Source organism: Embiotoca jacksoni, unplaced genomic scaffold (assembly GCF_022577435.1).
Source record: "Embiotoca jacksoni isolate LCO1_2020_lvr unplaced genomic scaffold, fEmbJac1.0.p SCAF_92, whole genome shotgun sequence".
Classification (NCBI taxonomy): Eukaryota; Metazoa; Chordata; class Actinopteri; family Embiotocidae; genus Embiotoca; species Embiotoca jacksoni.
In genome coordinates, this window is record NW_027185450.1 from 832,501 (window position 1) to 847,500 (window position 15,000).

The 15,000-nt window shown below is 41.0% G+C and overlaps 2 protein-coding genes across 2 annotated transcripts in view; both read left to right on the forward strand.

Moving 5' to 3' along the window:
* Positions 1 to 2,301: 2,301 nt before the first annotated feature.
* LOC138193695 (calcium homeostasis modulator protein 2-like) lies at positions 2,302 to 5,755 on the forward strand. Its single transcript, XM_069141880.1, is given in 4 exon segments — positions 2,302 to 2,379; positions 2,602 to 2,975; positions 2,977 to 3,195; positions 5,282 to 5,755. Coding segments are annotated over 3 exon segments (972 nt in total). The 5' UTR covers positions 2,302 to 2,379; positions 2,602 to 2,642; the 3' UTR covers positions 5,702 to 5,755.
* Positions 5,756 to 8,629: 2,874 nt separating this feature from the next.
* ncapd3 (non-SMC condensin II complex, subunit D3) overlaps positions 8,630 to 15,000 on the forward strand; it is a 48,130-nt gene continuing 41,759 nt past the window's right edge. The window contains 11 exon segments of the mRNA XM_069141856.1: positions 8,630 to 8,681; positions 10,044 to 10,091; positions 10,094 to 10,205; positions 10,752 to 10,890; positions 10,892 to 10,922; positions 11,548 to 11,714; positions 12,375 to 12,551; positions 12,623 to 12,684; positions 12,768 to 12,855; positions 13,306 to 13,439; positions 14,690 to 14,762. Coding sequence (XP_068997957.1) covers positions 8,630 to 8,681; positions 10,044 to 10,091; positions 10,094 to 10,205; positions 10,752 to 10,890; positions 10,892 to 10,922; positions 11,548 to 11,714; positions 12,375 to 12,551; positions 12,623 to 12,684; positions 12,768 to 12,855; positions 13,306 to 13,439; positions 14,690 to 14,762 — 1,083 coding nt within the window.

The following is a 15,000-nucleotide window of genomic DNA, read 5'->3' on the forward strand; positions in this document are numbered from 1 at the left end:
CTCATTTGAATGTTGGTCTGTGGCCAGACTGCTTTACATACATGTTCCTGACACGGACTCACGCAGATGGAAACATGCAAATAGATATTTGGAACCAGACAAACTTCTCTTCTTGTACTTCTTTGTATTTCATTTGCTTTAAAGATGCTCTAATAAACCTTTCTGTTAACAATGTACAAATCGACCATCTTTATATGAGGTATTCTTAGGTACGTTTTAAAATCCATTAAAATAAAAAGCTCCAAACCAACACAGCATGATTATGTGGAGCGTTTTAGCTTCTTTTGGTTCTTGTTTCTGTTTTCCATTGAGCTGGTCTGCAGCAGCTGGATGTTTTCAGTGAACACAGATAAACTCCATCTGGAGATTTAATGGAGGTCACGTGTGTTCACAGCTCTGCTGCTCCTAAAAGGACAAAATATTCCTGCATATTTAAAAGTCAAACTTTACATTTTGGAATCAGAAATGACATATTTTTACTCTTTGACTCGATGTGTAAGAAACTAGTTTCTTCTTTCTGCACATTTTGCTGCTGCTGTTAGCTGATCCGTGATCCGTGTTTTCTCATTGATCTTCATTCATTTCTCACCAGGCTGAATGATCTGCAGGACGAATCCTCCATGTTGAAGAATATCTGCCTTCACAGCAGAATCACAGGAGCTCCCATGTTCATCACATGACGGGGAAAATAAGGGCAAAAGTTTTAGACATGTAATACTACATACTTGTAACATGTAGGAAACATGTTATCACATGTAATGAGTCACAAATGCACAAATAACATTGATCAAGATATTAATGTGTAAAGACATCATAGGAGAGATCGTTAGGAGAGAAGACGCAACGTGCAGCTCGTGATCGGTCAAAATGAATGTTCACTTCATTTATTATTTATTATTAATAATAATAATAATCATTATTATTTATTTATTATTTGTCCACTTCATTTATTATTATTATTATTATTAATAATTATTTATTTATTATTTGTCCACTTCATTTATTATTATTATAATTATAAATAATAATAATTTATTTAGTATTTGTCCACTTCATTTATTATTTATTATTATTAATAATAATTATTATTTATTTATTATTTGTCCACTTCATTTATTATTATTATTAATAATAATAATTATTTATTTATTATTTGTCCACTTCATTTATTATTATTATTATTAATAATAATAATAATAATGTATTTATTATTTGTCCACTTCATTTATTGTTTATTATTAATATGAATAAATAATAATAATTTATTTATTATTATTAATAATTATGTATTTATTATTTGTCCACTTCATTTATTATTATTATAATTATAAATAATAATAATTTATTTAGTATTTGTCCACTTCATTTATTATTTATTATTATTAATAATAATAATAATTTATTTATTATTTGTCCACTTCATTTATTATTATTATTATTAATAATTATTATTTATTTATTATTTGTCCACTTCATTTATTATTATTATTAATAATAATAATGTATTTATTATTTGTCCACTTCATTTATTGTTTATTATTAATATGAATAAATAATAATAATTTATTTATTATTATTAATAATTATGTATTTATTATTTGTCCACTTCATTTATTATTTATTATTAATAAATAATAATAATAATAATTTATTTATTATTAATAATAATTATTTATTTATTATTTGTCCACTTCATTTATTATTATTATAATTATAAATAATAATAATTTATTTAGTATTTGTCCACTTCATTTATTATTTATTATTATTAATAATAATAATTATTTATTTATTATTTGTCCACTTCATTTATTATTATTATTAATAATAATTATTATTTATTTATTATTTGTCCACTTCATTTATTATTATTATTATTAATAATAATAATGTATTTATTATTTGTCCACTTCATTTATTGTTTATTATTAATATGAATAAATAATAATAATTTATTTATTATTATTAATAATTATGTATTTATTATTTGTCCACTTCATTTATTATTTATTATTAATAAATAATAATAATAATAATTTATTTATTATTTGTCCACTTTATATTTTTAAGCTAACAGTTTATCGAGCTAACAGTTTTGGCGTGTCCCGGTTGTTCAGGCTCCTCCCCCTTTACTACCATACTGCTGTGTGCTCTGCCACATGTTTTCCCTCACAGACCACATGTTTCTTTGTTTCCACTGGAGAACACTTCCTGACTGAGTCATCACCACACGACTCAAAGCTGAGAGCAAAAAGAGGATCTCAGTCTGACAAACTAGATTCTATGTTTTGGACTCACGATCCCCGAGATGTCCCGGTGCTGGATGTTAATAACGGAGTCTGAGCGCTGAGTCACGTCCCGCCTCAGGACGCTGGCAGAGTGAGTTTGCATGACTGTATTTAATTGTGACTCTTTGTTCCAGTTTTAAAAACTTGAGTCTTCGTTCTGTGTCTGTTTCTGTTTTTTGTCTGTTTGATGTGTGAAAGTCAAAACTGAAGCCACACTCGGCCCCAAACAGCCGTTCACACTTCAGACAATCAAAGTCTCGTGTTCAGAACAGAAACGCTCTGAAACTCCTTCATTTCCTTTCTCTCTCTGCAGCCTGGAAACCAAACTCAGCTCTTCGGTGACCTCCAGTAAAAATGGCTGCAGCTGCACTCGTCACAGAGAACTTTAAGTTTGTGTCCCTCTTCTTCAAGAGTAAAGATGTGATGATCTTCAACGGTCTGATAGCTCTGAGCACCGTGGCCGGCCAGACGGCATACAACGTCTTCGCCTTTCACTGCCCGTGCTCCTCCGGGAGGAACTACCGCTACGGCCTGGCTGCCATCGGGGTCCCGGCGCTGGCTCTGTTCCTGGTCGGCGTGATGATGAACCGGAGCGCCTGGGACCTGGTGTCCGAGTGTCGGCTCCGGACCTGCCGCAAACTGTCGGGAGCGGCCGCCTTCACGCTGCTGGGAAACGTCATCGGTCGCGGCGGCGGTGGCGCCGCTGACGTGGGCGGTCATCTCCTTGCTGCAGGGCCAAGCGTACACGTGTGCCCTCAGTGAGTTTGTTGACCCCGGTGCAGTGGAGGGCTTCCCCACAGGTCAGGGGTCAGAGGTCATGGCTAAATTCCCCTGTAAGGAAAGTGTTCCAGCAGAGCTGCAGATCTTCTGGGCGGAAATTGATCGACGACTGAAATATGAATCTCAGGTGGTCGAGTGCTTCATGCTTCGTTTCTTCTTCTAATCTCTGACTTCAGGCGTGTCCGGAGGTGTGAGTTCTGTAGATGGTGGAACGAGCTTTAAGTGGATATCACAGGGATGTTTTTGTCTCGCAGTCCGCTCAGCAATGAAACCATCAGTGTGGTGAATCAAATCTAAGTCATGTTTGCTGCAGTGTGGACTGTTGTCTGGTATCTCAGATTAAACACTGCATTCACCGACTGAAGTGGTGAAGTAGGAGGAATAGATAATTACATCAATCATGGCCAAACAGATCAGCTCCTCTCATCGCCTTCAAGACCACGATGGTGCAGCGTGTTGTCAGTTTCTATAAATGACTCTTCCCCTGGTGTTACGAGAACTGCTGCCCAATGGAGGAAGTGGTTTCATGATATATACCGAAACCTGCATCGTAGACGCCAAAAACTGACATGAATTAAATGTCAAAGTGAACAAAGAATCCATTGTACTGAAATCAGGAGCTGGAACCATGTTGAACAGTGAACAGAAGTAAATGATTCACACTTAAAGCTCCCGATGCAACTTCATTAACAACAGCCATGTGCTCCAAACGTCACTGATGTTGTTAGTAAATAAACTGATGTTGGTAAATAAACTGATGTTGGTAAATAAACTGCATCAGGAGCTTTGAGTGTAAATTATTTACTTTCCAATCATGAATTAAATGGCTTCGGCTGTAATGTTTTAATCAACCTAATCTACATTAGTCAACTTCATTATTTACATGATTTACTGAATCCGAAGGTTCCATTCAAACAAAATCTTCTTTTAATTATTTATGTAACTTGGATTAATTACATACATTTGTGCATACAGAGATAAACTCAGTCAGGGTGAGACTCCAGCACTAAAGGACGGTGGCACTGAGGTGCAAAACACAAGAAAAGCACTTTTGCTGTTGTGTTTTTTCTTTCGGCATTTGTGGTTTTGCACCTCCGTCCAAAAAGGAAAACTAAGTAAGCAAAATCCAGATGGGTTCATCCTGCTCCACCCGTTGGAGTGACAGCCAAAGAGCAGCTTCATGTCTGTGTGGTGACGAGGGACACGGGGGTGGAGCAGGTGGATGTGGAGGTCAGGTGATGCAGAGAGGGTGGAGCAGGTGGATGTGGAGGTCAGGTGATGCAGAGAGGGTGGAGCAGGTGGATGTGGAGGTCAGATGATGCAGAGAGGGTGGAGCAGGTGGAGTGATGAGTCAGTACGAGTGAACGGGTCATTCGCTGTGTTGGGAAGTAACAAGAGTTACGTAATCAAATTACAAAACAAAAGTAACTGTAATCTATTACACTTTCTGAGAAAAACACAATAGTTACACTTCAAGATGTTGGTGATTACATCTGAAAATAATGTTTTCAGTAAAAATCTGATATGTAGAATATATTAATGATTGATCTGGACAGACTCCGTTCATACTGCTGTAAGAGCTCAAACTGAAACTTGTTCTAATTCATCTGTCAATCAAATGAATGAGCTTTTCTCCAAACAGCCTCAACATGTCATCAGATAAGAGAGAGATAGTGATGGTTCTACCGTCCACGTTGACCTGCTTTGAGGTTCTGGGAACGTTCTTCATTCCCTGCAGTCACTTATTGATCAGCTGTTATCGACATGACTGATTAGTTTCAGTCGTTTCCTTTAAAATCTAAATATTTCAATTTTATTTCAAGTTTACTGAAGAACTTGTGAATAAAGGTTTGACAGTAATCCCTGTTGAGTTCTCTTGGCAGCTTTACTCTGACTGGTTGAAAACTGGACAATAAGGCTGGAAAAAAACCTAAAAACTAAATGTAAACATTTGTTTGAAAAGTAATTAAAGAGTAAATGAATTGTAACAAGTAATAAAGTAAGTAATGAAATAGCTAGATTACTTTTTAACAGGGTAACTTGTCACCTGTAACTTATTACAGACTCCTCAACACTGTAAGGCTATGTGACCTGGTTATAAGGAAGCTTCTCGTTACCATGGAGACCTATGAGGATACACCTATTCATATGTAAACACCAGCCAGGCTGCAGGTGCACTGATGAGCTGCTGACGCGCCTCTTGTTCTCTGCAGCTGATTGGCTGGCTGCTGGTGGCCGGACTGTCTCTGACCTTGTTCCTGATGCTCTGCATGAAGCGCTGCTCGTCTCCACTGGGCTACCTGCAGGAGGACTACTGGTCCCGGTACCGCTCCAACGAGAAGGTTCTGTTCGAGCGCACGGCAGACGCGCACGCCCGCCTCCTGGCCGCGGACAACGTCAAGAGCTTCTTCGGCTTCGTGGCTCTGGAGAAGGAGGACAAGGAGCAGCTGATGGAGCACCGCAGGGCCGGTCCAATCTGCAGCACCGACTGGAACCGGGTCACCGGGGTTTACCTGTACCGGGAGAACAACGGACTTCCGCTGTACAGCCGGCTCAACAAGTGGGCCACGTACAGCCTGGAGAACAACATGGAGGAGAACATGGAGGAGACCGAGATGGACGTTCTCTGCTGACGGAGGAGCGGGAAGCTGGAAACCTCCACCTCCACCTCCCCCCTCCCCCCTCTCCCTCCCCATCCACCTCCACCTCCCCCCCTCCCCCTCTCCCTCTCCCTCCCCATCCACCTCCACCTCCCTCTCCCTCCCCTCTCTCCCCCTCCCTCTCCCTCTCCCTCCCCCTCTCTCCCTCTCCCTCTCCCTCTCCCTCTCCCTCCCCATCCACCTCCACCTCCCTCTCCCTCTCCCTCCCCCTCTCTCCCTCTCCCTCTCCCTCTCCCTCCCCATCCACCTCCCCCTCCCTCTCCCTCCCCCTCTCTCCCTCTCCCTCCCCATCCACCCCTCCCTCCCCCCTCCCCCCCCTCTCCCTCCCCCTCTCTCCCCCTCCCTCTCCTTCTCCCTCTCCCTCCCCCTCTCTCCCTCTCCCTCCCCATCCACCTCCACCTCCCTCTCCCTCCCCCTCTCTCCCTCTCCTCCCCACCTCCCCATCCCTCTCCCTCTCCCTCCCCCTCTCTCCCCTTCCCTCTCCCTCCCATCCACCTCCACCTCCACCTCCACCTCCCCCTCTCTCCCCCCTCCCTCTCCCTCCCATCCACCTCCACCTCCACCTCCCTCTCCCTCCCCCTCTCTCCCTCTCCCTCCCCATCCACCTCCACCTCCCTCTCCCTCTCCCTCCCCCTCTCTCCCCCTCCCTCTCCCTCCCATCCACCTCCACCTCCCTCTCCCTCCCCCTCTCTCCCTCTCCCTCCCCATCCACCTCCACCTCCCTCTCCCTCTCCCTCCCCCTCTCTCCCCCTCCCTCTCCCTCCCGTCCACCTCCACCTCCCTCTCCCTCTCCCTCCCCCTCTCTCCCTCTCCCTCCACCTCCCCATCCCTCTCCCCTCTCCCTCCCCCTCTCTCCCCCTCCCTCTCCCTCTCCCTCTCCCTCCCCCCTCTCTCCCTCTCCCTCCCCATCCACCTCCACCTCCCTCTCCCTCCCCCTCTCTCCCTCTCCCTCCACCTCCCCCATCCCTCTCCCTCTCCCTCCCCCTCTCTCCCCCTTCCCCTCTCCCTCCCATCCACCTCCACCTCCACCTCCCCCTCTCTCCCCCTCCCTCTCCCTCCCCATCCACCTCCACCTCCCTCTCCCTCTCCCTCCCCCCCTCTCTCCCCCTCCCTCTCCCTCCCATCCACCTCCACCTCCCTCTCCCTCCCCCCTCTCTCCCTCTCCCTCCCCATCCACCTCCACCTCCCTCTCCCTCTCCCCTCCCCCTCTCTCCCCCCTCCCTCTCCCTCCCGTCCACCTCCACCTCCCTCTCCCTCCCCCCTCTCTCCCTCTCCCTCCCCATCCACCTCCACCTCCCTCTCCCTCTCCCTCCCCCCCTCTCTCCCCCTCCCTCTCCCTCCCGTCCACCTCCACCTCCCTCTCCATCCCCCTCTCTCCCTCTCCCTCCACCTCCACGCCTCTACATTCAAGTTAAAGGGGCGGAGTTTGCAGCATCTGACCAATTGGATTGTCCAACAGCGAACTCCCTTCATCTGGTGACAAAGCTGCTGGTGATTATTGATCAGCGGATGGACTGACCATGATTGTGCTTTGCTGCGATAGACTGATGATCCATTATCCATTAGAGATGTTTGTTTACAACTCCAAATATGCAATAAGGAGAATAAAACTTGTCAATCAGACAACAGAAGTCTTTCCTCCAGAGACCATAAAGGATCTAATGTTACTTCTGCGAGAAGTTTATTTTTCATTCTTATTTCTCCTACTTTCTCAATACTTTGTTAGTGTAATGTTTCATGTCAGGTAAAATTGTCAAATAAGATAAATATACTTTCAGTTGAAGATTTTTTTAATTGACATACAAACTCTTCAGAGAGAATTTGACACCATCAACCATTCAGAGCTTTACAAAGTGAAGAAAGGTTTATGATATAATTATTATTATATTATTATTATGATAGATATGTCTGAGCTTATCTGTAATAAAACTGTTTGATATTGAAAGCTCATAAAATTTTTCACATCAAAGTTTGCACAATGTAGTTTAATTGCCAGTCTTTTATTTCTACTGTATAAATGACTTTAAAAGATAAAGGGCAAAAATAAAAGTTACTTTTAAAAATGATTTTGTTTACTGCAACTATATTCCTAAAATTAGATTTAATAAAATCTAACACTTTCTAGATTGTTATGTGTTATTTGTGTCTTTAGTGTCTTTACCTGTATTTTAACTCCGTGTTAAATGTTTCAAATGTTGAACGGGTTCATTTAACTCTGGAGAGAGTGGAGCTTCACAAACCCTGAAAAAGTGTTAAAAACGACTTAATTTAACTCTGAGTCTTTTCTAAACAGACATAAAATGAAAAAATATTAAAATATTTCAAATCCTTCCTGCTCTGGATAAACTAAACCAGTTTGTTACTTCATTTACAAACACAACATTACAACGAGCGCAGTACATTAACTGACTGACGTTTAAAGGTGTAATTTGTAAGAATTCAATCCCATTTTTAATACCTCTTTGCACATCAGGGGTGACAGTGAGTCTGAGCTAATATGTAATAATGAGGTATTTAGAGTTCCCCAATTTAAAATACAGGATGTATTGCATGAGTGCCTCTGCAGGCCTCTTGTTGGAGCCTGCTGACCCATAGCTGACTCTGGTCCTATCTGCCGTTTTTAAAACACAGAGACAAACAAAAGCAGAAACATGCACCTTATTTCCTCACAAGTTTTCATATGGTTCAAGTTGTGGGAAGCTCCATGTTCCAGGTTGAAAAGCACCTTTAAACTCGTGGAGGAAAGAGGAGGACGTTTTAAACCTTTTCATTGCCTTCAAAAAGCAACAGTTCATACTCCAGGCCAAAAGATGGCGGTACTGAGAGCAGAGAGAGTTGAAGAGTGCTCACTGCGCATGTGTAGAAGTACAGTTTCGGGCGGGATGATTCAAAACAAACAAGATGGAGCTGACGTCTGCGCTGCACTTTCTGAAGTTGAATCAAGTTTCTGAAGGTAAAACACAGTGTTTTGTGAACCTTGTACGCTTTCATTATAATGATTTCGAGGACGGAGTAAAGTCAGATGTTTGATGGTGTTTTTTAATCAAAGTTGTCGCTAACGTCTATTTCCCGGCTGCGATGTCCGCTGTCCTGGAAGAACAAAGCCAACAGCTCAAACTCGGTTCGGTTCGGTTCGGTTCGGTTCTTCCGTTTGTTACCGACACTCGACGTTAAACGAGGCGAAACCGGTTCATAAATGGGAGTTTAAGTTTTTCGTCGTCGACGTCTGTCATCATTCCAGTTGTGTTCGGTAAACTGACTTATATATTCATTATATATTCATTATATATATATTCATTATATATTCATTATATATATATTCATTATATATTCATTATATATATATTCATTATATATTCATTATATATATATTCATTATATATTCATTATATATATATTCATTATATATTCATTATATATATATTCATTATATATTCATTATATATATATTCATTATATATTCATTATATATATATTCATTATATATATTCATTATATATATTCATTATATATAATCATTATATATTCATTATATATATTCATTATATATAATCATTATATATTCATTATATATTCATTACATATAATCATTATATATTCATTATATATAATCATTATATATAATCATTATATATTCATTATATATAATCATTATATATTCATTATATATATTCATTATATATAATCATTATATATTCATTATATAATCATTATATATTCATTATATATTCATTATATAATCATTATATATTCATTATATATTCATTATATATAATCATTATATATTCATTATATATTCATTATATATAATCATTATATATTCATTATATATTCATTATATATAATCATTATATAATCATTATATATTCATTATATATTCATTATATATTCATTATATATTCTTTATATTCAGAGCAGCTTGGATTAACAGACAGTCCTCCTCCTGTGTGTGTGTGTGTGTGTGTGTGTGTGTGTGTGTGTGTGTGTGTGTGTGTGCGCGCCGCAGACTTTTCTGTTTGATGCTCTTAATGGTTTTATGTGAAGCACTTTGAATTGCCTTGTTGTTGAAATATTCAATACACATAAATTCGTGTGTATGAAGATACATCCTCACATGGAGGCGATGAAGACTCTTCGTCCTCAGGTGTTTACCAGCTGACGATGAAGACTCTTCGTCCTCAGGTGTTTACCAGCTGACGATGAAGACTCTTCGTCCTCAGGTGTTTATCAGCTGACGATGAAGACTCTTCGTCCTCAGGTGTTTATCAGCTGACTGTGTGACTTCAGGTGATGTGATAACTCTTGTGATTTCCAGCCTGGGTGGACGCCGTGTGGGACTTAGAGTTCACCGAGAGGAGACCCCTGAGGAAGAAGAAGTAGCAGCCAGTAAAGACAAGGCCTTCAGGAAGCTGTACCGGTGTTTACTGGCACACGCTGCCGACACGCAACACGCTGCCGACACGCAACACGCTGCCCGACACACAACACGCTGCAGGCAGCGATGCAGCTTCACAGGTAAAAACTGATCTTTGTGTCTCTTAGTAGAAGTTATGAAACACTCCATCAGAAGCTTTGTTTTTAAATATGATGCCCCAATATACTCAAGTGTCACTGAGGGAATAGGTTTTAATAACCAGTTGTACCTCCCGATGAGAGGACTCTACTTCTATGAGTAATATGACTGCAGTGTTGTCAGTACTTCATAACATTACATGTCAAAATAATAGTTATTTCATTTTCATATTAGTATGTAATCACTGTCACTAAAGAGTAGAAGGTGTAAACAGTCTGTTTTCACTGTTTCCATGGTGATGAAGACGTGGTTAAAACTCATCTGTGTTTGAATATATAACATACCAGACTAATTAAATGTTTTAAATTCATCTCCTCTCCTTGTTCTGCCTAAGAAGGCCTCAATCGCTTTTTATTGTCCTAATCTTTTATTGCACTTGCAATCAAACTATTACCGAATTTCCAAGAGTCTGCTGTGTGTCTAGTAGCAGCTGTTTGTCTCCCATGATGCATTGCAGAGTGTCTGGGCGATTCTGCGTGAGAACGGGATGTCTGTCAAGTCTCTGGTGGCCGTGCTGTCCTTCTTTGTCCTGACGGGAAAAGCCAAAGGAGCCGACGTCCAGCAGAGGGTGTGCGGGCTGGACGCCGCCGGCGCTCTACCTGCTTCTGCTCACCATCCCAGGTGAGACGGACACACCTGACAAAGGCTGCAGACACATTTCATCACGTTGAGAAGATCATGAACAGCTTGAATTTTCACTGGACTGCTTGTGTGTGAATCATGAATCTTCATTATCATGTATTTATTTAAAATATACTTTTTTACATATAATCCCAAAATGTGTCTGTATTAATGTCTGTGGTTTTATAGGTGTGGTTCATATTTCTGTTACCAAACCAAGTGTGCTTAACTACAATAAATTTGATTTGATCTTAATTTCTTACGGCGTGACACACGCACGCACGCACGCACTCACGTGCACACGCACACACACACACACACACACACACACACACACACACACACACACACACACACATACACACACCTGAGGCCAGAGATACACTCCTACTTTATTTATTCTGTCTACAGTTCCATGTGAATAAAATGTGTAGTATTTCCTGCTGATCTTGTTGCCCAGGGTGAGAGCTGTCTCTTGATGATGGGATGTAAAGTGGTGGTTGCTTACTGAGTGCTGTAGCATGCTGTGAAATGTAAAGTGTGTTTATATATGAGAGAGTTGTGAGTTTTCTGTGTGCGTGCAGTTCTTCTCAGATGATTTTTCTGATTGTTGCGTTACTCCCAGGAAGCATCGCCAACAAGGCTTTCCATGAGGTTCTGTTGGACACGTGTTCAGACCTGAGCTCTCACTGCTGGCCTCAGGATGCCGGAAAGAGGCGCAAGAAGGATGGCCTGAAGAGCTCTCAGTCTGAAGGCAAACGCTCCAAACTGCAGCGCAGAGACACTCCAGAGGTACGACACTCCCCCCCACAGCGACAGTAGGACACGCCATCACTTCACATCCAGCCGACTTTGTGGCGTTCACACTGAAATGTCTGGATGACTTGATAAGTTTCCAACAATGCTCCGGTGAGGTGGAATTTTCAAACTAGTTATTTCTGGAACTTTTGATCAATCGCGCATATTTGAAGAATAAAAAGTCAGGATGACTGATGAACTCTGAACCGCAGAGATCTCATCTCTGGAGGTTGATTTTTAAAGGATGCTGAGATGTTTCACACGACCTGTGGTGAGCTGCAGGATATATCTACAACCCTGTTTCTAAAAAGTAGTGACACTGGGACATTTTTTGCAAATCTCATGAACACATTTAATTGCAAATAGACCAAAGACAACATATCAAATGTTGAAATGGAGAAATTTAATTGTTTTATGAAAAATATCTGCCTATTTTGAATTTGATGGCAGCAACACGTCTCAAAAAGGTTTCTCCATTTCAACATCTGATATGCTGTCTTTAGTCTATTTTTAATTAAATGTGGGTTTATGAGATTTGCAAATCATTACATTTTGATTTTATTTACATTTGACACAGATAAAGATGTCCAGAATCATGTGTTTGTTAAAATGAGCTTTGGTGCAAATGACGGTGCCCGTCTGTTAAATCCTCAGATGGAAGTGGACGAGGAGGAGGAGGAGGAGGAGGAGGAGGAAGAGGAGCTTCATTTCTCTGGCCAGGACTTGATGAAGATCCGAGATGCTGTTGCTCTCCTGGTTCAAAGCCTCCTCAGACTGCTGCAAACGTTTCCCCTCAAAGAGCGAGTGCAGAGCAGCAGCCACTGCATGCAGGTTGGTAACGACTGCAGGGAACAACGTGTCTTCGTGTGGCAGCCGGTGACCTCCTTCTCTTCCCTCTGCAGGTCTTCAGTAAGCTGCTGTACTTCGAGCCGGTCACTGGAGAGATCAACTTCGCTGCTGTTCGGTGAGTATTCCTACTTCTCTCTCCACCATGCTGACACATGAATGCAGTTCAGGGAAGCTGACAGTCGTCTCATTTGTGCTCAGAGATGTCTGCGAGCTGAGGAGCGTTCCTGAGATGTCCTTCTATGGCCTCCAGCTGCTCTGCTCACCAAAACACGGAGACCAGAAAGAAGTAAGCTGATGAAGAGAAGCTCAAATAGGAGAACTATGATCTCGCTTCTTAAACCCTGTCAGTTCGCTCAGCAGCATTTTGGATCAACTGCAGCTTTTGAAAGAAAATTAGGAAAAAGAAGTTGGTCAGATCATTATTGTAGTTGAATGAGGGCTTTCTTTAAAGTGGAAAGTAGACCGACATCTTTATTATCAGCTCTTTACACTAGTTTGTAGTTTGTTCAACTGATTTTAACTTCTTAGTCCAATAGAATAACAACGTTTATTACTTAAAGGGTGGAACAAGAGATGCACTTAAAAGAATGGTAAAAACATCTTACTGTACCGGAGAGTAAGATCGTGGCGTTCAGTCAGACATGAGACTGACGTGTGGACGCAGCATCAGATGGTTGTTGCCTGTCTGGTGTGAAAGGAGCTTCAGTGAACCGGACCTGTTGTGTGTGCTGTCCAGTCCCTGAGGACTTTGTTCCACAGGCTCCTCTACGTCATCCTGATGATGAGTAAAGCCGACCGAGGGAAGCCCGTCCTCCTGGTACCGAGCCAGACCGTCCTCGCCACCCGAGACCGGGCCCTCCAGTTTGTCTGGTAAACACGTGTTCGCAGGAAATGTAAAACCAACGTGTAGAATTCCTCCTCGAAATTAAAATCTGCAGTTACGTTCACAGGCTGTGAAAAGATTTACCAACCTGCAGTGAATGAAAGCTTCTCCTCAGTTTGGCCGACAGGTTTCAGCATGAGATGCATGATGTGTCCTAAAACCATCAAACTGTTTTCACCTTTTGGAGGCGACCTGCTAAATTCATTGTGGTTTAATACAGGACTTTGAAATGTGATGCTTTAACATCTTTTGGCATTTTTAATGCTCAGAGAGGGAAAAACTCTTTACTGCTTAAAGGGACAAGATTGGGACATTAATCACAGCAAAAGACCTCAAATTTGGCTTCTGGAAAAAATCTTGAGTGATTACGAAACTCAAAATGAAGCTACAAAAAGGCAATTTATTGTGTTATCATGTTACATTTGCATAATTTATCAAATATGTGGTTATTAGCAGTATTTAAGCCGTGGTGCACTTGTTCAGCACAATGTGTTTGATTCACTGACATCTGCTGGTCGTACAGAGAAGTGCAGTTGGATTTATCTCATCTAAAACATACACTGGAAATAATTAAATGGTACTAATCTGTAGAAATGTGTTATAAATTATAAAAGCCACCACAATGTCAACATCATGTGTTTTTGGTTTGCAGCGACTTCTTATACATTTTCAAAGTTTTATGTGATTTTTCTTTTTTAGTAGTAAAATTGCAGGAATTATCCAAATTTGCAAATTGAGGAAAAGAAAATGCTTTTTTTTTTCTTCTCAGATACGACTTATGTAACGACTTTCTGTGACAAACAAAAAATGCTGCACATCACGGACATAACTGGAAGTATTTCAGTTTATAATGTTTTTTCTGAACTTTTAAAGAACCATTGCACTTAAAGTTAAAAACATACGCAGCTGGTCAGTGACAGTGGAACAGAACACAGAAGCAACATCTGCTATACAAATCAGAGCTTTAAATGTTTTTTAAATCATTAATTCAACGCAGACTGTATGCACAAAAACCAAGTGAAGTCTGTTACAGCTGGTTGGCTGAATGAACTCATTTGACAGGGTCGTCTAATTCTCATGATACCACCACATTTCTCACAAACCCCGTCACTTCCTGTTTTTCCTGTTTTTCCTGTTTTTCCGGTCAACCAGCATATGGTTTGTGTTCGTGACGAGGAGGCTGCAGGGTGTGTTTGATATATTCATTGATAATTGATGTCTGTGTTTATGATTCCAGTCATCTGGTGGATGAGCTGAAGGAGCTCACGCTGCCTTTCCTGCAAATCCTCCTGCAGCATATCTGCTTCCAGGTGAGTCCTTCAGCAAACACAGTTTTACATCTTCACTTTCTGTGTTTGGAAGTTTGGGTTTTCTATATTTCAGCATAAATGTGACCAGAAACATCAGATTTTCACACAGGTCCTAAAGGTAGAGAAAAGGAACCAAATTAAACAAATGAGATGAATATATTTTTCTTGATTATTTATTTAGTGAGGAAATTGATGAATTACGTATCTGTGAGTCTCCAGTTATTATCAGTCAGTTTGA